The 22,792-nt window shown below is 52.1% G+C and overlaps 1 protein-coding gene and 1 long non-coding RNA gene across 2 annotated transcripts in view; both read left to right on the top strand.

Annotated features, from left to right (window-relative positions):
• The first annotated feature begins 11,615 nt into the window (after nucleotides 1-11,615).
• RAB10 (RAB10, member RAS oncogene family) overlaps nucleotides 11,616-22,792 on the top strand; it is a 48,612-nt gene continuing 37,435 nt past the window's right edge. The window contains exon 1 of the mRNA XM_062622612.1: nucleotides 11,616-12,097. Within this exon, the coding sequence (XP_062478596.1) occupies nucleotides 11,971-12,097 (127 nt within the window). The 5' untranslated portion in view covers nucleotides 11,616-11,970. The remainder of the gene's footprint in view (nucleotides 12,098-22,792) is intronic.
• Nucleotides 12,114-14,273, top strand: LOC134165623 (uncharacterized). The gene is made up of 2 exons (XR_009965592.1): nucleotides 12,114-13,147; nucleotides 14,074-14,273. It is a non-coding gene; the product is annotated as an uncharacterized LOC134165623 (long non-coding RNA).

Raw genomic sequence — 22,792 nt, 5'->3', positions numbered from 1 at the left:
GCAGGATGTTGGGTGGAGGATACAGGATTGGGATGCAGGATGCAAGACTGGGATGCAGGGTGCAGGATGCGGGATGAAGGATGAAGGATGCAGGACTGGGATGCAGGGTGCAGGATGTGGGATGAAGGATGAAGGATGCAGGACTGGGATGCAGGGTGCAGGATGTGGGATGAAGGATGAAGGATGCAGGACTGGGATGCAGGGTGCAGGATGTGTGATGAAGGATGAAGGATGCAGGGTGCAGGATGTGGGATGAAGGATGAAGGATGCAGGACTGGGATGCAGGGTGCAGGATGTGTGATGAAGGATGAAGGATGCAGGACTGGGATGCAGGGTGCAGGATGTGTCTGGGATGCAGGGTGCAGGATGTGTCGTGAAGGATGAAGGATGCAGGACTGGGATGCAGGGTGCAGGATGTGTGATGAAGGATGCAGGACTGGGATGCAGGGTGCAGGATGTGTGATGAAGGATGAAGGATGCAGGACTGGGATGCAGGGTGCAGGATGTGTGATGAAGGATGAAGGATGCAGGATGAAGGATGCAGGATGCAGGACTGGGATGGGTGCAGGATGTGTGATGAAGGATGCAGTATGCAGGACTGGGATGCAGGGTGCAGGATGTGTGATGAAGGATGAAGGATGCAGGACTGGGATGCAGGGTGCAGGATGTGTGATGAAGGATGAAGGATGCAGGACTGGGATGCAGGGTGCAGGATGTGTGATGAAGGATGAAGGATGCAGGACTGGGATGCAGGGTGCAGGATGTGTGATGAAGGATGCAGGACTGGGATGCAGGACAGGGTGCAGGATGGATGAAGGATGCAGGACTGGGATGCAGGGTGCAGGATGTGTGGATGAAGGATGTGTGAAGGATGCAGGACTGGGATGCAGGGTGCAGGATGTGTGAAGGATGAAGGATGCAAGGGATGCAGGGTGCAGGATGTGTGATGAAGGATGCAGGACTGGGATGCAGGGTGCAGGATGTGTGATGAAGGATGAAGGATGCAGGACTGGGATGCAGGGTGCAGGATGTGTGATGAGGGCGCAGGATGTGCAGGACTGGGATGCAGGGTGCAGGATGAAGGATGCAGGACTGGGATGCAGGGTGCAGGATGTGTGATGAAGGATGAAGGATGCAGGACTGGGATGCAGGGTGCAGGATGTGTGATGAAGGATGCAGGACTGGGATGCAGGGTGCAGGATGTGTGATGAAGGATGAAGGATGCAGGACTGGGATGCAGGGTGCAGGATGTGGGATGAAGGATGAAGGATGCAGGACTGGGATGCAGGGTGCAGGATGTGTGATGAAGGATGAAGGATGCAGGACTGGGATGCAGGGTGCAGGATGTGTCATGAAGGATGCAGGACTGGGATGCAGGGTGCAGGATGTGTGATGAAGGATGAAGGATGCAGGACTGGGATGCAGGAAGTGTGAGGAAGGATGAAGGATGCAGGACTCGGATGCAGGGTGATGCAGGATGTGTGATGAAGGATGCAGGACTGGGATGCAGGGTGCAGGATGTGTGATGAAGAATGCAGGATTGGAATGTGGGCTGCAAAACTCGGATGCAGGATATGGGATTTACAATTGGGATAAAGGATTGGGATGCAGGGTCAGAATGCAGGATGCAGGGCTGGGAGGCGGGATGCAGGGTACAGCATGTGTGATGAAGCATGCAGGACTGAGATGCAGGGTGCAAGATGTGGGATGCGGAATGCAGGCTTGAGATGCAGAATGCAGAATGCAAGACTAGGATGTGAGATTAAGGCTGCAGGGCTGGGATGGGTCAGACAAGATGATCTTTAAGGTCCTTTCCCAACCCAAACCATTTGATGATGCAGGATGGAGGGGACATGATGTGGGATACAGATTCAGGACCGGGCTGTAGGATGCACGGTACATGGTATGGGGTGCAGGATGCAGAACTGGGATGCTGGCTGCAGGGTGGAGGATAGAAGCAGGGGAGGGCAGCAGCCTATCAAAGGGACAAAGCTCTTCCCTTGGGCCCAGCAGCTGGAACAGGGGTATCTCCCCCTGCCCATCTCCTGTGAGGCCAGGGCAGCGTCACCCTCACCAGCCACCCTGGTGGTGCTTTGGGGTCCTCGAGCTGCCCCAGGCTGTGTGTGCCCCTCACCCCAAGCCTCCAGGTCCTGGACCCCAGACCTGTCCCTTCCTTGCAGCCCAGTGGGAATAATCCCCAGCACCCTATGGGACAGGCAGCTGGGGCTTCAGAAGGAGATTAAACATTCTTGTGGTTAATTGAGTCCCAGCAGCCACCCGTTCCCCAGAACCAGAGATTATCCCATAATTAATTAATTAGGGTATTTGCTGCCATAGGCAGGGCTGTCTGGTGCAATCCAAGTCCTTTGACTCCCAGAGGAGCTTTGAGGGGCAGGGCACGGTCACCTCACCGAAGGCACAGCCCCAGTGATGGAGGGGGACCAGGGGACAAAAGCAGGGCACAGTGGAGGGGGGTAGCAGGGGGATGCAGCAGGGCTGGAGGGGAGATGGAAGTGGGACAAGGGACAATGCAGGGGGAATGCAGGGGGCTGGGGAGAAGATGGGGATGGTCGAAGGGGATGTAGGAGGGATGGAGAGGGGATGGAGGCAGGTGGAAGCTTCAGTGGAGGCATGATGGAGGGGGATTAAAGGGGCGATGCAGCAGCGATGGAGGGAGGAATGGAGGGAGAGTGGAAGGAGAATGGGAGGGATGATGCAAGGGGGGGATGGAGGCCTTAGTTGACGTGATGGAGATGGTGGGGAGGGGGGATGGAGGGGAAGTGGCCTTACCATGGGACAAGGACCTCGGTGCTGCTTGGTTCTACTTGTGGCATGAGAGTCCTCAAGGCAGACAGGTTCAAGAGCACATAGCCCTGCTCCCACAGAAGCCCCCGACCCCAAATCTTCCACAGACCAGGCTGGGGTGACAGGTAGGGGTCAGGTGACCCATAGGAAGGGGGTGATATTTAGGCAGGGCATGAGGTAAGGGCAAAGGGACAGAGGGACAGGGTAACATGTCAGGAGCAGTGCCATGTAGGGAGGGAGTGACAGGTAGGGACAGCATGCCATGTCAGGTTGGGCTGACCTGTGAGGACATGGTGACATAGTGACAGGGTGACATGTAGGGGCAGAATGACATGCAGGGGCACAGTGCCATTCAGGGCTGGGTGCCATGCAGGGACGGTCCCTTACCCACAGGTGTCAGCACCAGAGCAGTGCACACTGCTGCTGGCTGGTGGCCTCTGGACTGGCCTCGTGGCTGACCTCTGCAGCAGCCCAGGGCTGTCTCCGGGATGGTGGGGCCAGTGGACCCTTACTGTGCCCCTGCCGAGCGCTGACCCAGCCCTGTGTACACGGCCAGGGGCACTATGAGGCTTGGGGCCACCCACCCCACAGCAGCCCCCAAAGCAGCCAGGACAGAGCCTCCCACTCTTTGCTCCACGTGGGATACAGTGTGTATGGGGACCACAGTGTGGCCCCAGGGAACCCCACCACTGCTTTTATCCCAGCCATGTGCAAAGTGGGGATGTGGGCTGGGGGACCCCAGAGCAGCCCTACCTGGGTGGGGGTCCCGGTGACATGACTGGTGCCGGATGGTGCATGGGTGGCTGAGTGCCCTTGGGGAGGGGGGGTATTAGGAGACCCTGAGTCACAAGGTTGGCTGCAGGGTGAGTCCCGGGGTGGAGGGAGCTGTGCAGTGACTCAGGCCCCACTGGTCCCCCTAGCATGTCCCTGTGCGGGGTGAGGGGTGCACCGACCCACTCCCATCAGGCTCCAGAGTTTGATGATCTATATGGCATCCCAGGAATGCTGCCCTCGCCCTTCTTTGCTGTGGGTACCACACCAGCATCAGTGCCATGGCCAAGGTAGGGCTGAGCATCCCAGGGGTGACACTGGGCTCGCCGGGACAAGGTACATGGTCCAGATGCCACAGAATGGTGGGGTGCCATTCAAGCCCTGTGACCCCATCCCCAAAATGTCCCCAGCACCATGGCCACCCCTGAGACATCACTGCCAGACCTGGGCCACCAAGGCTGTCCCTGAGACAGCACAGTCATCTCTCGAAGACTGCGGCCACTGTGGTCACTCCAGGGACACCGCAGCCACTGGGACACTGTGGCTGACTCTGCAACGTTATGGCAATTCCTGGGCCACCGTGGTCACCACTGCAGCCACCACAGGGACACTGATAACCGTGGGATGCTTTGGACATCTGTGGGACACCACAGCCATCTTTGGGACACACTAGCACCCCCTGGACACTGTACCATCCCTGCCATCCAGCACCTTGCCGCATCCTGCCTGCCAGTGGTCGCCAGCCCCCGAGCACTGAGCGGAGGGGCACTGTGGGCAGTTTCCCTTTGTTTTTTCCACTGTGATGCTTCACAGGCCCCCTGACCCTGCCCATGCCAGGTCTCCTGGACCACTGTGGGACAAGGTGGGGGGCTTCCCATGTGGCCAGGGCAAGGACCCCAGTATGGGTGGCTGTTGCCCTTTTCTAGCCATGCTAGGGGAGCTGTGCTGGCAGCCATCATGAAATGAGATGGGAAGAGCCTGAGTCCCCCACACTCCCATGGAAACACAGCCAAGCTTTGCTCCAGGGAGACGTTCTGAGCTCGAAAAAATGCTGGAAAATGCCAAACAAGCCAATTCCCAGATCTCATGGGTGGCTGGGGGAAACCAGGGGGGGCTGTGGCCCCATGTACCCCCCAGCTGCTGGGACACCCAACATCCTCATCCTGGGACAGCCCCCCACAGTGAGGCATCTCCTGGGGCCAGGGGATCCAGGGCTGCCCAGACTTGGCAAAGCCACGGGCCAGAGTTGTTAAGGAATTAATGAGGCATGAGAGGGAAGCCCAGCCAAGCCAAGGTTTCCGGCAGCAGCTCCAGCCAAATCACACCACTGTCACCTGCAGTGAGTCCAGAGGCTGTGCTGATGCGGGTGGCAGTGATGGAGAGCCCTCCAGCTCGACATCCACGGCATGGCTGCAGCAGGGCAGTGAGGGTGGACAGGCAGCAGGGCCCTGTCTGGGCCGGGTTCTGGCAGCAGGGCCCTGTCTGGGCCGGGTTCTGGCAGCAGGGCAGCAGGAGACCTTGAGATGCCTTTCCCATGGTCTGCCTCAGCCTCTCGGGTTTCCCTGCCTGCCTCGCCAGGCGGATGTGGGAGGGAAGAGACACCCAGTGCCGGTGCTGGTGGTGAGGTTCTGCCACCCATGGGACCCTGTGGTCCCATCCCATCTCCTTCAGCTCAGTGGTCCCTGGGGTGGTTGGGCCACCTCAGGCTCTCTGCCGGGGTTGTGACCAAAGGGAAAGGGTGCCAGGGCTGTGCTGGGATGTACCCCATGTGTCCTGGTGCAGTAGCTCTCCTGAGCCACCGACAGCCCCATTTCCCCATGGGCAGTCAGTGCTCAGCCCTTGGATGCATCAGGTGCACAGCTGGCCAGTGCCACCAGCTCCCTCCAGCCAAAACCTTGTTCAAGGTTATCTCAAAGCTTCCAGAACTTGGCCTCCACCTCCGCTCACCTCCTCATCATCCCCATTGTCCCTCATTCCTAGGTCCTGGTGCTGCTCAGTGAGGCTCACTGCCAAAACCCTCCTAACCCGGCTGCCACCAGGAAATGGTGCTGGGGCTCAATGAGCATCCTTTGGACAGACCCTGCCACAGCCAGTGGGGTCCCAGGAGGCATTAACAGCCCTGTGGGGACCTTGGCCTCTGTGGATGCTGTTGCAGGGACATAGAGAAGATCACGGGCTGGGAGCAGGGACAACAATCTCTGCTCACAGCACTGGGTTGACATTCCTCAGGTTTCTTCTTGAGTTTGAGTAACTGGTACTGGTATTGGCTGGACCAGCCCTGGAGGAAAACCTGTCCTCCTGGGGAGGAAAGGATATGTCCCTGCATGATGCTGTCCCAGCAGACTGGACACTTTTGCTTGACCCCCACCAATGGTCCTTCTTGCCTTCAGCCTTCTTCTCTTGGCTTCTACACAGGGAAAGGGACCCAGTGTGTGTGTGTGTGTGTCCAGGAGGCATTTTGCTGCTTTCCCCCAACATCAGCTCATCAGCATTCCCAGAGATCCATTGGATTTCTTTCCCTGTTTCCCTCCTCTGTGTCAGTTTTGCAGTTCAGCTTTGCTGTAATCCCATCTGCTTGTGGCACTCTTCATCTGCTAGACACTCCAGGCTTCCCCTGTGTGTCCCTGTTTCGATGTGCCAGGTGAGCTTGTGAAGCAGCACTCTCTTCCTGGCACTGCCCGGGAGCATGTAAGGTGCTGAGGAGCCACCCATTCCAAATTCCAGGGCAAGCTGCCAGCCCCAGCATGTCTCCCCTTTCAGCATGGAACACCTTTCTGTTTTTCTGTGACGTGAGAGATGTGTCTGACCATGCAACTTCTGCAAAGTCATCTGGGAATAAGCCTCCAGCTTCTGCTAAACTCTCCTGACCAGTGCTGGAAATGCATCCTTCCCTGCCCGGACACCCCAGATCCAGTGAGCCAGGTTCCCTGTACAGGGCCTGAAGGCAGAACTGGATCCTGTTCATCCTCTATAGAACCTGTACTGCCTCCACCTCCTGGCAGCTATGGGAAGAGGCAGTGCAAGCAGAGGCCGGTGCTGGAGAGCTAGGGAAGGTGAACTCTGCTGAGGGGGACGTGCTGGTGGCTGCTGGGAGCATCCCCGGTGTTGACCGGCTGCAGCCCCAGGCTCTGGCCACCCTTTGGGCTGAGATCAGAGGTTTTCTGGCTTTTTTGGACCTCGATCTGAGTGTTCACAGAGCAGCAGAGACTGCTCAGGCATGACACAGGAGGGCAGGGAAAGGGCAGGAGCACCCACAGCGACCTGGGAAGGCAGCAAGGGACTGCACTGGTGCAAGATTTACCCCAAACTGAAAGGGCTGGGGAGGTGGAGGGGTAAGCACCACACATACTAAGCCTGGATTTAGGATGGATCAGTTTGCCGGCAGCTGACTCCTCTATAATTAGACGGTGGCAGCAGTACAGGAGCCAGCTTGGGGTGCAGAGCTCCAACCTCTTCCCATCCACATGCACATCGTTAAAGGAAACATCCCGTTTTTCACATGACCCCCAGACACTTAAAACCCCCAGCCGAGTGATGAAATGCACCTCCTGATGAATGGGGGATGAGGAACAAATGCCACTGCAAAATGCTGCCTCTCCTGCAGGCCCCGAGGCTGCCCTTGTGGAGAAAACCATCTGATGTGAACTCAGAGGATGAATCCTATTGAGATCCTGGATGGCTTTGCGGCATCTTGTGCCACTTCACTGATCTCTGGTTATGCTAATAGTGGGCTAGAAGGAGCTGCAGCCCTGCCCAGCTTCAGGGGCTGCAGGCTGAAAGAAAGCCTACATGTGCCATATGTGCCCTGTCTGCAGCCCCAGAGCTGTGTCCCTGAGTCCTGTGTGACCTGGGGAAACTCTGTGGCCACTTGCTGATGTCCTTCAGCCTCCAGGCTGTGCCCCACTGTCCCCCTTCCCACTTCTGCTGTTGTCCTACAAGAGCTGAGAGAGGGGGGGAAAGGGATGGCTGGCAACCATGTGGGAAGCTTCAGGCTTTTATCTCAGATCTGGGTTTTCAACAGATGTGGTGTGAGCAACGGCTGTAAGACAACTAGATCAGCATCACTGCTCAGAGATTAAAGGATTTAATAATCTGCTGGCAAGATGTAATTGAAAGAGGCAGAGCTCTGGTTGTACAGTGCTCAACAAATGCACTGGGGTGTTCCCACGCTCTCCCTGGGATCCCTCCAAACCCTCCTGTAAGCAGAATAAACCCTCAGTGCATGTGGGGCAGGCCCTTTTCTACACAGATCCAGGGACTAATGTTTCATCTTCCTTTGTAACGTTCTTCTAGGGAGTCCTTCATTCAGTGATCTCAAGGAATAAGGAATAGGGGTGGTGTACTCTGCGCCAGCGAGTCCCCGGGCACCGGAGGAAGTGGTGCTGCTACTTGCCAGAGGTCAAAGCGTCATTCAGCAGCAGCAGTGAGCCAGCAATCGCTGCTTCTCAGCCCCTTGTTCTAATCACTGCTCTGCTGCCTGGTGAAAACCCTTAGAAAACAAGGCAGTGACTGGCTCTGCAAAGCACTGATGACAACAATGCGGAGCTTCTTCCCCCGCTCGTTGGTAGGGTGGGATCATGACCCAGCACAAGCAAGGGATGCTGTGGCCAGAAAACAGAAACTTTTGGCAATAGGCAGAGGGGCTGAGCCTCTTGGAGGGGGCAGAAGCACAGGAAGATCGAGGTCCTCCAGCATAAAATGTAGGGAAAGAGCCCCTGCGAGTGCATGGCCAAGGTCTGTCCTGTCGCGTGGTGGAGGTCTGGCCTGTCACATTGCCAGCACGTCTTCCCCATCACACTGCATGGAGCTGGACTGGGCAGCAGCGAGGGCAGAAAGCTCCTTGGACATATCCAAATGAGCTGGGAGCCCTTCTGAGCTGCCTGTGCTGGCACTGCCTCGCCAGAAGCCAAGCTGAGGTGACTGTGCAGAAATGAGATGTGCCTGGTACATCGAGCCCTTTACCAAAGGTTCTGAGCCTTGCGTGACCTTTCCATCTTCCCTGCTGCCTGGAAGTGCTGATCAAGTCCTGCTCTCAGTGGGGTAGTGCCAGATAAAACAGAAAATGGGGGAGAGGGTTCCCATTTCAGCAATGTGGAGCTGCCTTTCTTGCTTCTGTTATTCTCTGGTTGTCTACTACAACCCTGCCTGGGAGGTAGGTGTGGTAGGAGGCAGGGACGTGTGATCCGAAACGGTGAAAGTCTGACTCCACCAGCAGTGGTGTAGGAGCTGCTCCAAGCATTGGCATGTCCTGCTGCTGTCGAACAGCTGTATCAGAAGCTGCTTGGCCTGCCTGTACAGATCACCTGGAGGCAGGAGGGTGTCTGGGGAGCCTGGTGAGACCCAACAGCACATATGCAAGTATCTGCAAAGGAGAAAAGCATCACTTTTACTTCCCCTCCTCAGGAATTCATCCTTCTGCCAAAGCTTATTTCTTACATGAGGTTCTCCAGGGGTGTCTCAACCAGCTCCTGGGTATGGTTTGGTATTAATTTAGAGTTCCCCTTCCTTCATAACAACAGCGAAATCACGCAGGCAGCTGGCCACTGATGTGCCTGCAGAGGGGTGGCTGCAGCTCAGAGCTCCCCTTCTGGTGCCTAGGTAGTCGCGGCATGGAGAGTGCTGTGGTAACTGCTGCTAAGGGGATGTCTCATGGCACCAGGTAAAGCAACTTCAGCCCCTTTCCTGCTCCTCCTCAGTTAACCTCCTGAGCATCTGAGGCTGTTACTGTCACCTCTGCCAGGGTTCTAGTCCTTGCATAAGTTTTGGATTACAGCTATTCCTGAAGTGGGAGCTAGAGGTGACCAAGGGCTGGGAGGGTCTGTGCCAGAGGGCTCCATGGGAGCTCATCCCTCAAGGTCAGGAACAAGAAATGGAGCAGAAGCTCCTCAGACACCCCGACCTGTGCCTGCAGCTGAGCAGTGGGGCTCTTGTCCCTGCCCTGGCTGGGGGAGGAGTTGGCGAAAACAAAGCTGCTTGTTCTCTGTGGCTGCTGATGCCTCCTGGATGACAAAGATCTCTTCCATCCCTGTGCACACCAAGGGCTGGGCCCTGCTCTGTGAGAGGATTTGAGTAACCAGCCAGCCCAGCACATCACCGCTCTCCCCAGGCAAACCTCCCAAAACTGTTGCGCAACTCGCTCCTTGTGATTCACTTTTCCCCTGCCCGCAGTGAGATCTGGAGGGCACGTATCTGCGGCGTGGTGTTGCAACTCCTGCTGCTCAGTGCTCCTGGCAAGTGGGCTCTGACAGCCAGGAAGAGGTTGTTCCCTTCCACCCCATTCTTCCTAATTCAGTGATTATCCCTCTCACATCACATCGGTGCCCTCCTGAGATCAGGACAGAAGAACCTTGTGATGATGTGGTAGGGAGAGCTGTGAGAACCGCACCACCTCTCACTGGACATCTCCGAATCGACCAGCGCTGCGGTGATGGTCTCCCAGTGAGGATCCCACCAAGCAACCCAGAGCAAAGGTGCCCTTGTCCTTGATGGGGTGTCTCCTTGGGACTGGTTCCTGTGGGGGGTAACATTTAACTCAGGGCCAGTCTTAGACACCACACAGAAAATACTTCGTCTTGTTTGCAGTGTGGATACGTGTGACTTCATACGGCTTCCTCCCTAGGATCCTAAGAGGTAAACTCCTTTGAAGCCCATGAACAAGCTCTTTAGGACAAAAGGATATCGTAAGCAGTAGGGCAAACACCTAGCGATGTGCTTGTGCTGATACACCTTTGGGGAGTGGCTGGAAGCTGCCTGCCCATTGGTCCCCACTTGGTACCCATGGCAGTGCCCTCGCTGCAGAGCTCTCCATGGGTACCAGCAGTTATTTCCTTATCTGCCCAGTTGCCAACAGGAAGCATTTCACATGGTGCCCTTAAACTGATCCAGCAAAGTGCTAAAAATAAACCTTCGCTGTGAAGCCACAAACTCCTGCCCTGCTGTGTCAGCTCCCGGAGAGAACCCATTGACAGAGTTCAAGGCTTCTTGAGATGTAGGCTTGTTCCCCCCCACCCGTGTGCCTGCAAGCAGGAGCTGTGAAGGCGGAGAAATCGAAACACAAAGGGAAGAAACCTGCGTGTTTGCCTTCAGAGCTGTGCTAAACTGTGCTTCGGGAAGCGCTGGGCGGGAGAGACGCGACTCCCATTAAACCTTTTGAGGCAACTCATTCTGCAAACAGTGGGAAACCACTGATTGCGGAACACTTAATTATGTAAGCAAAAAGCAATTGGCAGCGTGCTGGATGGCACCGCGGGACAGCGTGGGCTCGGCAAGGGCTGCTCCTCCCCACGCTGAAGCACTGAGGTCTGTGGCAGCCCCTGCCTATGGGGCCATCTCGTGTGGCTTCAGCAGCTTGGCTCTGGTGGCACTGCCTTGCTGCACAGTGACAGTGGGAGTTGTGACCAAACCGGCCCTCGCCATGCGGCTGCCTGGGTCCGTAACACACCACGGCCCCAAGTGCTCCCTGCCAGCCCCTGGGACAGCCTGGTTTTCACCCCCGTTTCTGGCAGAGCCTGCACAAGGCTGCTGATGGAACACCCCTCAGCACAGGGCCTGGCTGCAGCTGCTCACGGGTAGTCGTGCGCAGGGGCCCGGCAGCAGCGCCCCCGGCTCTGCGGTGAGGCTGGGCTGGGACTGGCGGGTCCCGGGCCTGCGGAGGCCGCCAGATGCCCCGGGGCACCGCTGAGGAAAAGGGCTGCCGCGGCGCGGTGACCCCCACAGGCACCCACCGCCAGGGGGCAGCCCCCGCCCCGCCCTCTGATGTCACCCCCGGGGAGGAGGCGAGACTGGCAGGCCGGTGTAGCCAATGGGAGCTCGGCGAGGAAGGCGAGGAGGCGGGACTTCCGCCGGCCCGCCGGAGCTAGGGTGGGAAGGCGGGGCACCGCCCCCACAGGCTCCGCCCCCGGCTCGCGGCCGCGCGCGCGGGTGACGTCACCTCGCGGGGGCGCGCGCTGCCGGCCCATTCTGTTCCTCCTTTGCGGCCTTACTGCCACCGCGGTGCGTGCTGACGTCGAGGCCTGCGCGCGGCGCGCCCGCGCAGCCTCGGTCAGTGGCTGTGGGGAGCTGCCGCCGTCCAGGAAAGCCGCGCCGGGACGAGCCGAGACGCGTCGAGCCGCACCGCACCGCACCGCGGGGTTATGAGTCCGGGCGCCGCCGCCTCCCTGTGAGGAGCAGCGGGCCCGTGGCGGCGCGGGGAACGCGCCAGGCTCTGGGGCCGCCCCGCGACAGGAAGCCATTTTGTGGGCCCCCTCCTCGTCCTCCTTCGCCGCCGCCCTCGCGAGCGGCGCGGCCGTTGCTACCGGCCGGGGTGGGCGGGCGGACCCGCGGCGGGGGCGCCCGGTGAAGGCGAGGGGGTGAGCGGGGGGCCGGAGCGGGCGGCGGTGGCCGCCGCGCCTCCCCATGGCGAAGAAAACCTACGACCTGCTCTTCAAGCTGCTCCTCATCGGGGACTCGGGGGTCGGCAAGACCTGCGTGCTCTTCCGCTTCTCCGACGATGCCTTCAACACCACCTTCATCTCCACCATCGGTCAGTGCAGCTCGCTGCCCCCCTCCCTTGGGGTCCGGTTCCCCGCGGCCGGCCTCCCTCTTTCCACCGTGGTGGGCGCCTGCCCGGGGCTTTACCCTGTTCTCTGTGCCCTGCCTCTCAGCTCTCGGTCGTGTTTTAAAGGTTGGACGGAGGATCCTTGAGGTCCCCTCTAACCTGGGGTTCTGTGGTATTTTGTGAGATCCTCCCCTTGTGTCCTGGTGTCCCCGGGGACCCCCTGTCCCCACCCTTTCTCCTCCTTGCTCTTGCTGTCGACGCAGAATCCTTGCCCTGGTCACACCCGACGCCGGCTTCGCCTCTGCTGCAGGGAGAAAGGATTTAGTTTCTCTCCACAGTCGGGTGCAGCAGTTTTCCCGGTGGCCCCAGCGACCTCCCTTGGGGCATGCTGGCAGCCTGTCCCCACATGCTCTGCCAGCTCCCAGCGAGGGCCCACCTGGTTCCTTCCATCACCGGCTCATCCTCAGCCCCTATGAGGGCGGTGGGGTGACCATCCCTGCACAGTGTCTTCACTGCTATTGATGTGGCTTAGCAGAAATGATCATGCTCGTGGGTGGAGTCAGTTTCCTCACCCAACAAAGCTGTCCTTCCCTGTCTGCGAGCGAGCTGCTGGGCTGCTGTCAAAGGCGACCTTTCAGTGGTGCGCAGCTTCTCGTTAAGGTAGTTTTCTTGACATCATGAAGGAGAGCTGTGTGTTTCCCTAGGCTTTCCTCTTTCCATTTAGTCTGCTGTGAGACAGGCTGCGTACCTAATGTCCTTTCTCCCTAGGTTTATTACAGCGTTTTTCTTTCTCAACACCATCTTCTTTTGCAGATGGAGAGTTCAGGTCAGCAGCTTCTAACCTTCTCAGTGAGTGACTCTGGCAATTTAAGAGAATTCATGCCTCCATTCATTCTTGCAGTACCCGTTGGTGTAATGAGTGTAGATACCTACATCTGGATAAAAGAAAATTTTGGCAGAGGGTTGAATTGGATCTGGCTTTTTGTGTGTGATATAAATCCCTTAAATGATTGGCCCTACAGCCATTCACCAAGGGTAGGAAAACACAGAGTGTAAATCCTAGTGCTAGGTGTGTGTACACTGCTGTATACTTCCTCATCAGTGCCGAAACGTCATCCTAAAGTTGCATCGCAGTCTATGAGATGTAAAAAATGCTCTTAAGCAAGCCTTGGGTAATTTGAAGTGAGGGAAAGTATATTTGGGACAGCTAAGTGTCAAAACACAGTAGCCTAAGAGATCTAAGATCTTAGGGTCTCAACTCATTGAGTTGCTTAATTGTTCTGGGGGATGCACATGAGAGTCACTTAATCTTGTCTCTTACCATTGCATACCTTGGCTAAGGAAGGCTGTATTTATTGTGCTGCTGTGGCCGTAGTTTAACTTTGCTTGGCAAATTCCCGCCTGGATCACATGGTGTTTGTTGCTTTCCGAGTTTGCTGGGAAGGTTTACTTCAATTCTCAAAGTTAAAAATAGTCAATGTCTCAGTTAAGAAGTCAGCGGGTGTATGGCGGCTCTCTGTCCAGAAAACTTGTGCTTTCAGTGACCAGTAATTTTTAGTAATTAATAATTGAGTAATTAGTATTAGTGGTTGGTCTAACTGCAGTTGTTGAGTGTTCAAGCAGGGTAACATCAGGTTTCATAGTAAGAGTACATGTGCGGAGTTTGGAAGCATTTTGGAATAGTCAAACCAATTTAGACCAGTGGATATTTATTTCTGGAGTGCATAAATTGTTTGTAGTGCTTGTAGGCTGACAGGCAGACAAGCTTATTTCCTAGATTCTGAACTAAGTATCTAGTTGTGGTGGTGGTGAGCACCACTCAGTGACTAGTTGGCATGTCGAAGCATGTCAGACTTGAGTCTGCATAGTGGAATTCAGTAGATTTTGGGGTACAAGAGAGATTTTTATGTGTGGTGCTGAATTCCATTCCCAAATTTATCTTAAATGTATTGTTTTCTTAGTTCTTCTGGAAATAATTGGTTAAAGAGGAAACCTCTTGGGAATGTGTCCTGTGCAAGAAGTGTCAGTTGAAAGGAAGACTCTATGTTGGCATGTTTTAAAAAACAGCCCATCCATGAAGGAAGAATCCTGACCTCCATTAAAATATCTGTCCACTGGTTGTTCTCCATGTCGTTACAATAAAGCAACTGAGTAATCTGTGTGGAAGTAATGCTATTTCAAAGTGCCACTGATAACTACAGTGATTAGACTTTCTCAGGTTCTCCTCTGCTGCAGCAGTGACGCCAGCAATGGCAATCCAGAAATGTGGAAAGGTGCTTTGCCTGCTGGGACCTGCTGTGATGAATCCCACCACAGCAGCTACACAACTTGGGCTGCTTTTGCAGCCAGAAGCGGAGAGCTTCAGGAAAAACCTCAGGCAGAGTCTTTGACCTGTAGCAACAAGGAAATGCTATTTCCAAAGCACTTGTGTACACAGTAGATGACATTGAAGGTGACTGGCTGAATCTCTCCTTACATTTGGAAAAAAAAAAAACAACAAACCAAACCTGGTAGCTTGTTAGCTCTGATTCATGCTTCTGTGTTTGCACTGAGCTCCACCAAGAACCCGAGATAGCTGAGCATGTAAAATGTGTTCCTGGCCGTAAGCAGGGGCTGTTTGGTTGTTACAGGAAAAGGGTCTCAACTAACATTGAAACTAGCCTGCATGTTACTTTCATCTTCACACATTTTAAGAACTGATTAAGCATGATCCACGCTTAATACAGTTTGGGTATAATTTACTGTATGTGTGATTTGGTATGTTCTCTTCCACGTTTGACTTTGAATCACTTCAGTCCAATATTTCCTGCTAAACCAGCAGTTAAGCTTTTGGATGTGCTGAGGTGTGTGTGTGAACGGTTTCATTACCCTGTCTAGAGGTACTATAAATATCCTGATGGCTCTTCTGCAAGAATCCCTAAGTCATTGTAACCTCCCTGGAGGGAGCAGGGGCCTTGTCCTCAAGTGCTGTGTTGCCGTTTTCAGGGTAGAAAGGGAATATGTTTCAGAAGACGTAATGTTATCGCAAACCATTTTTAGTTTTAATGACTTTTTGATAATTCTGTGGTGCAAAAATAATTTTTAGGGTGTCTGTTTTTTTTTTTTAGGAGTTGTGCTGACTTTCCAGTTTTGCTCTGTGGATACTTTATTCTTGGGTCCAGTCTGCTGGTGGTTGTTCGTTTCGGCACTGGTGCTGTTCCCTGGGAGGCTTCTCTTAATCGGCTGCTGCCTAGCTTCCTCTCGTTGCCAGTTTGAGTACTTCATTTGCTGCCTCTCATGCTTCCAGCAGGTTTCCTTTATTTTTCATGTTAAAAATACTAGTATAAGTAACTTTCAGTCAAGGTATACTTGATAGCTTAATCTTTTTTAGTAATTTATTTTTATATTGGCATTCAGTGTGTCAAGTTGATGACAGTTTGAAGTGCAGAGTGGTCTGCCTGAGCTCAGTGGTATGCTTTGCTTTGGAAAGCTCTGTAGAGTGGGCAGGTAAAGTGCTGGCCTTTCCCTGAGCACAGGCAGGTAGAGAGGACTGCCCTTGCCAGGATCGCTGTCTGAAAGCTTGAATGTCAAAACTGGGCTCAAGCATATAATTGCTATTGTTTGACTAAGTAAAATGCAAATAAAGATGAGTCACAAAATATGCTTTCCCATGAAATCTGACTGCCTCTAGTCCTGTGCTCAAGAGAACAAAGCGTAGGTGATCGTGGTGAGGTTTCCTCTGAATGCTGCTGATGCAGGTGAAGCTGTCATGGATCTAACCTGTACTCAAGGTGTGGCTGTGTTCTGTGCTTCTCGTCTTTGCTCATGCTGACGGCAGCTCTACAAATCCAGACAGAGAGAAAGCAGTGTGGGGTTTTGAGGTCTGAACACAGCAAGGTCTTGATGCCAAAGCTGTGTTAGGAGGGTGCAAAACCGTGTTGGTTTAAATGCAAAGGTGTAAGAAAACTATTTTTAATAGTTTAAAATCTGTTTTTCTTTTTTTTTTTTATTTCTTTGGCCTTTATTATAAGTGATTATGAGTTGCTAAGCACTTGCTTTGTAATTGCATACTAATACATTTAAGCAGTTAAGTTTTTTTAAAGTCAATCATCAGATAACACAAATAGCAAATAAAACAAGTCACTTCTCATATAAATAAATATTCCGTTTTAACTTGGAAGCTGAGGACGTAAGTATTCAAGGCCAGGTTGGACGGGGCTTTGAGCTGCCTGGTCTGGTGGAAGGTGTCTGCCTATGGTGGAGGGTTTGGAACTAGATGATCTCTAAGGTCCCTTCCAACCCAAACCATTCTATGATCTTGTGAGGACTATGGGATATATTGGAAAGGAAGGAGTCCCATATGGAGAAAGGGGAAAAAATTTGGTAGATTGTGGGAAAACAAACTAGGTGCAAATTATGTTTTGAATTGTGAAAATGCTGTTAGCTGTGTGGTGGTTGCAATGAAGTTTGAAAAACAAGTGGTTTCTGGGATCAGAAAAAAAAGTACTGCTACAGTAGTTGGACATACCAGCTTGCTTTTTCCCTGTATTCTTATTTTTACCTCAAATCTTGTAGGGACAGTGAGCAACTTTGAGTTTGGTTTATGTTCTGCTCAGACTGTGGGTTCAGCCTGTGTCTGACTCCTGGTGTGGAGCAAACGGGTTAGGAAAAAAGCCCAAACCAATAAACCACACCCCCCAGCAAAACCCTGACCTCAACCTCTGTTTGGTCATTTCCATGCTATGGGGTCTGGAAATAACCAGGCAACAAGAGATGCAAAAGTCATTTCCACATACTGGTAATTGAGCTGTAAAACCTGCCTTCATGGAGTGGTTTTTGGAGGGGAAAACACAAATAGGTTCAGAATGCAAGTAGAAAATTGAAGAGGATGCCTTGGTGGGTGATGGACATAATGCTTTGGATGCGGTCTTCACCTTGGGAATCCCCTCTGCTCTTGGATGCTGGAGGTTGAACAAGTGTTCTTTGGCCTGAGGAGGGTGGTTTCCCTCAGCTCTGGCTTCTGAGGCACCCAGGAGAAAGGCTGCAGAGTGGATTGGATTTACAGCATGGTATGGTATGGTTGAGGGAGGTTTGGGGTTTGTCTTTTCTTGTTTTTTTTTTTTTTTAATCTAGGGCTATGGCTAACAAGCAGCAGTTCTGCTTGCACGTGCCTTACAGCACTGATGAGAAGTGTGTGGTGAAGGCTGAGGACCTGAGTGGGCTGGAAACTAATTTTTTTAACATTGGTATTTTTTCAGCTGGGCTGGATCACTTCCCTGATCTGGCTTCTTGGGTTGGTTACCATGTAAATATGTACTGGCATAATGCAGAGGGAATCTGGGGACATAGAAGCATTGGAATAGGTGGTATGGAGAGGATACTTGTGAAAATTCACTTCAAGGTGTTTGTTCCACACTAACAAAGCGCTTGACAGCAGTGCTTTTCCCTAGTGTTCCCTGCTCCCATTATGAAATGGCCCCTAACCTAGTCTTGCTGCTCTCTCTGCTGCTGCTGTCGTTGTGTCAGGCCCAGAACAGTTGTCGAAGGGTGAGAACCAGGCTGCTGAACTCCTTCCTTGGGCACATACCCGTGCAGTGGCAGCACAGGACACAGAAGCCCTGCTGCTCCTTTTTCTGTTTGTCCTTGCACTGACACACTATTTATGTTCAACTGAAACTAATAGGCAGCTGTTACCTAAATGTGCTAAGTATGATCCAAAGATATGGAGACAAATGGGAAGGAGTGAGCAGAGGTTGGCTGCTCCACTTAAGCCAGCACCATGTCCAGGAGGAGACTGAACTGTCGCTTCAACAGTAAGTGACAAAGAGTGGATGAAGTCACTAACATTTCCTAGGTTAAAGTGTGTTATGGATTTAGAGTGTAGGCCTGTGGCTTCTTGTGACAGGCTGTCCATATAATCCATGGTCTGCTCTTGAATTTCACAAGACCAAATGTGAAATGCCTGTTGATGTTGGCAGAAAACCTGCTCAGGATCTGTGAAGCAGGGGTACAGCCTTCAGTTTAAGAAACCAAGAACTACTTTTTAGTACCTTGTTGAGTGATAAGTACAACTGAGGGGCACAGAGAAGGGATTTCCTCTTGACTTCTTGATTTACCTTTTTCAAAAGAAAATCTGCTACTCCCCTCTCTTTATCCTAAGAACAGGTTTAATCTTCTCTACCCTTAAACTTGATATTTAATTAGAGAATTGGTTGTGAGTCTATTGATAAATACTTCATAGGGGATAGGAAGGATTGTTTTAGGTTGTGCTAGGCAGATGTTGCTGCCTGTAGTCCAGCTGAGCTGCATGTGCGGGGTTTTGTCTTGGCAGGCCACGCTGGCTGTACCTGCTCCTGGCGGCCCTCAGGAGCAGGGTGTGGGCTGCTTCCACCCTTCGGTGGCAACCACTTGCTCCTGCGCTCCTCCTTTCTGGAGCTGTGGAAAGGCAGCATGTTCTTGCTTGTTAGTGGTGCAGTGGAGGGAGAGCTGGAGAATCTTGGGAAGGATGGTGGCTGGGAGTGGGCTGCTCCTGCCAGGGCACTTCATCCTGCCTGGAGGTGAGAAATGCCCAGGAAAGATGCTGGATGAAAGCAGGTTACAGAGATCCTCCTGGCTGTAGCAACTGGTGCCTGTTTTGCTTTGTGACCTTCTGATGACACATGGAGAAGGGTTTCAGTCTGTGTTGATTTTGTGTAACCCTAGCGAGGGGGTAAGGTATTTCTGAAATCCTTTGTGGAAAACCAGCTTATCAAATTCCCTGTGCTGTGGGAAATCACTGTCTGGCCCTGGGGAAAGAGACCAGAGCTGCTGCTACAAGTTGTCTTGAATGTTTAGTGTTTCGGTACAACTTAACTGTGTGGGTTTTTCTTTCTGGCGTGGGTTTAACTAGAAGTTTTGTGTGGGTTTAACTAAAGTCTCTGCATGTTTTTGTTCTGTGCTGTAGCTAAAACTACTCGGGGCTTTCTTTTCCATTGGGATTGTGTCTTATCTGTATAACTTGCAGAAATACCCATTTGTGTCTTGCATTTCTAAACTCTGACTTAATGCTCTCAGAGAGAGTACTGCTGGCTTGATTGTTGTTGAGCATGTAATTCCTACACAGACATCCATACTTGTACAGCTTCTTTCTTGAGGATGCTTTTCAAACTGGTCCTGTCATATTTGGACTAATGCAGCTCTACAGATACTAGATACGCTGAAGCAGTGTTGGACTGGGGGAGTGCTGGAAGTAGTCTCTTCCTGGTAACATGGGTCTGATGTGAGTGCTGCTTTGTATACTGGGAGTTCCTTTAGCACTGCAGTCTGACAGGGCTGCAATCCACTTTGTCCTCAGTGGGCTCCATGTTGGCCCAAGGTCTAAGCTTCAGAACCTTGAAAGACGATGTTACAAAGGTAGTACTGTGGTAACTCCAGGGGCTCACCCATTATAGGTCAGGGTGCAGTACCACTTGCTCATCTGTCTTTTGATTTACGAGGCTGTTGGAAGGTTCATTATAACTGGTCTGTTCAAGTTGTCTCAGCTGTGGCTCATGGGATTGAACTCGTGTGTTTCACGGCACCATTCACTGAATGGTCCCACGAAAGAAGTTACTCTGCCCCCTGAGGTGGTTATGTCTTGACTTTCACCATCATTTTAGTCTTCTCAAGTAACTTTAGGTATCTGGACATCCAAATTAACCTGCTGATATTGGACCTGTTCATGTGCCAAGTGTCATCTCCTGCCCGTATAATCACAGGCATGTTACCCATTCTTCCTCACCACCAAATCTCTCCAGCAGCTGAGTTCCCTGTGGGTAACTAACATGGCTGCGCTTCCTACATTGTTCTGCTACTGCAGATCTACAGTAAATGTCTGAGCTTTGATAATTTAATAAACTTGAAGATGTTGGTAGGAGTATCTAAATGTCCCCAGTTCCTCAATTTCCCACTTTCCAAGGCTTGCTTCAGTCTACATCTTAACCTTTTGCTATTGTTTTCTGAAATAAGATTCCTCTAGCATAACTATCTTGTTAAAAGCTGACCTGTCTGCACAGGCTCTCTAGGCTCTTGTAATGGGGGGAAAGAAAATAAGAAACTCCATCCATCCAAAGAAGGCAGTGCATACACATGCCTCTGTCACTTGAAGGAAGCTTAGATTGTAGATTAATTGTTTAAATAAATCCCACTAATGCTTCAGTTTCACTAAATGTACTGTGAAGTGCTTTCATCTCAACATAACTTTTTGATCTTGACAGTAAGCAACAGGTTTTTAATGTGTGTGGTTGTTTGATTTTTATCTACTCAAGTTTCTGATGAAAACAGAGGTAATTACTGGCTAGTTCCTTGGGATTTATATCCAGTGTTGGTGTGCCTGGAACAGCATGGACCAGAAATCGGAGTTCTCTGGATGGTCTGAGGCTTCTTATTTCTACTTCATTGAGCAGAGATGCTAGAGGTTTGCGTGGAAGTGGACTCAGATTCTACTGCTGCAGTGTTAGACTGTGCCGGCGTAGCAGCCATGTGCCACAGGGCTTGTGTTCCATCTCACTTGAGGCCTTGACCCAGCTGGAGAACCAGGGGGATGTGGCGGCCTGGGTGTTCACTGCAGTGCTGCTGGAGACTGCTGCTGGGGTCAGGGAGCAATGGATGAAAGTCACAACAGAGAAAATCCTACCTGGGTACTGGGGAAAGAATTGCAAGGGAGGAGGTTGCATGATTGGCACAGAAATGCAGCGAGATATGAAACTGCTGTCCTTAGGGTAATGAGAATATTTCTGGAAGACAGCCAAGGCAGCCCAAGTTAACATGGCCTTGCTGTGGGATGCTAGAAGCACAAGCTCCTTGCTCCACAGCCTTAGTCTTGCTGTTGGTCCTGGGTTGGAGGTCCCAATTACCAATGTGGGTCAGAGCTGCTGTCAGACTGACCAAAAACCCAGAGCTGGATGCAGGACTGCGGGGTGTGGGGTGTGTGTCTCATGAGAGCAGAGCAGTGAGAGTGTTGGAGAGGGACTCTTCATCAGGGACTGTAGTGATAGGATAAGGGGTAGTAGGTTTAAATTTGAACAGGGCAAGTTCAGATTAGATATAAGGAAAAACTTCTTTATTGTGGGAGTAGTGAGGCACTGGAACAGGTTGCCTAAAGAAATGGTGAATGATCCATCCTTGGCAGTGTTGAAGGCCAGGTTGGACAGAGACTTGGGTGACATGGTCTAGTGTGAGGCATCCCTGCCCATGGCTGGGGGTCGGGGTTGGAGCTGGGTGATCCTAAGGTCTCTTCCAACCCAAACTATTCTATGATTCTCTGAATCCCCTCCCTCGACCTGCTGGTCACGCTGCTGGTGATGCAGCCCAGGACACAGTTGTTTTCTGGGCTCAAGTGCACACTGCTGGGTCATGTCGAGCTTCTTGTCAGCCAATATCCCGAAGTCCTTCTCCTCAGGGCTGCTCTCAATCCAGTCTCTGCCCAGCCTGTATGGGTGCTTGGGATTACCCAGATCCAGGTGCAGGACCTTGCACTTGTCCTTGTTGAACCTCATGAGGTTTTCATGGTCCTGATGTTACTTCTCTAACATAGCCCATTTCAATATTGGGGTGAGATGCTTTGTTGCAGAATAGATGTGGGATAGTGGGAGCTAGAGCAGGTCTTTTGCTAAGGTGGCATTGCTGACTGACCACTTTTGCCTTGGGAAATGGGTTTATTCCATGAGAACTGAAATGGGAGTCTGTTGTGTGCCTTGCAGGTGAGTATCCATTCTCAGCATCTTGAGGCACAAGGCCTTTTCTTTCACTGGAGGTGAAAGTTGGCAAGGTGCTAGCTTGTGGCTTTGTTGTTCTTGCAGGTGACGTATAGCTAACCTTGTTTCAGTATACAGTGAGCTGAAGAATCCAAACAAGTCTTACAGCCTTCAGTGCTGCCCTGGGAGAAGCCCATGGTTTGGGGTAACAGTAACTTTTGTGTCTAGGTCTGTTGTGTGACATTCTTCCAGCTTTTTCCAGCCTTTCATAGTTGCTGTTTCTCAGGCTCTTTCTGTGAGTTCAATTTGAGTGTCACAGTATCAGTAATAGCTGAAAAAGGTGATAAAGCTTACTGATAAAGTATCACCTTTGGGCAATATGTGGCAATAGGCCTTCTTTTTTCTTTCTTTTTTTTTTTTTTTTTTTAAGGTCAAGCTTTTTTTTCTTTTTTTCCTTCTAATTAGCCTGACAGCACTACCATTTATCTTCTCACCTGCTGGAGAATGTAGAGGCTGGGTAGAAACATCTGGTATTACAATACTTGATCTCCTCCAAGAGTAGGGAGATGAAGGACCATTCATGGTCACGCTGTGCCACATAGCTGGAGGTGTGGAAATTGTCTAATGGATTCCTAGAATGTGTGTAAACCAAAGGGAAGTACCTGCTGCTGTGCTTTGGTTCCATGAAATCTCTGTATTTCTTTCTTTTTCTGAGACTGAGGTATTGAAGTATAAGTGGATATTCAGTAACTGAAGATACTGTAAATCATGTGGTGACTGCTTCAGTTAAGTATGCGCTGAATTGTACTAATGTAGCACAGGCAGTGGAGCTTCAGAGTTGGAGCATACTACATTTAACTCTGGACACAACGCTGTTCTTTGGAGACTATGTAAGAAATAATAGGTGTGTCCTTACCCAGCAGTTCTGCAGTGAAAGTTTTACGCAGAAAGGGCTGGGTCACGGCTGATCTCCAGCCCTCTTTTAAAT

Source organism: Pezoporus occidentalis, unplaced genomic scaffold, assembly GCF_034315485.1.
Source record: "Pezoporus occidentalis ecotype Australia unplaced genomic scaffold, CSIRO_AGI_Poc_V1 ctg244, whole genome shotgun sequence".
Classification (NCBI taxonomy): Eukaryota; Metazoa; Chordata; class Aves; order Psittaciformes; family Psittacidae; genus Pezoporus; species Pezoporus occidentalis.
This window is presented reverse-complemented; position numbering and strand designations above follow the sequence as displayed.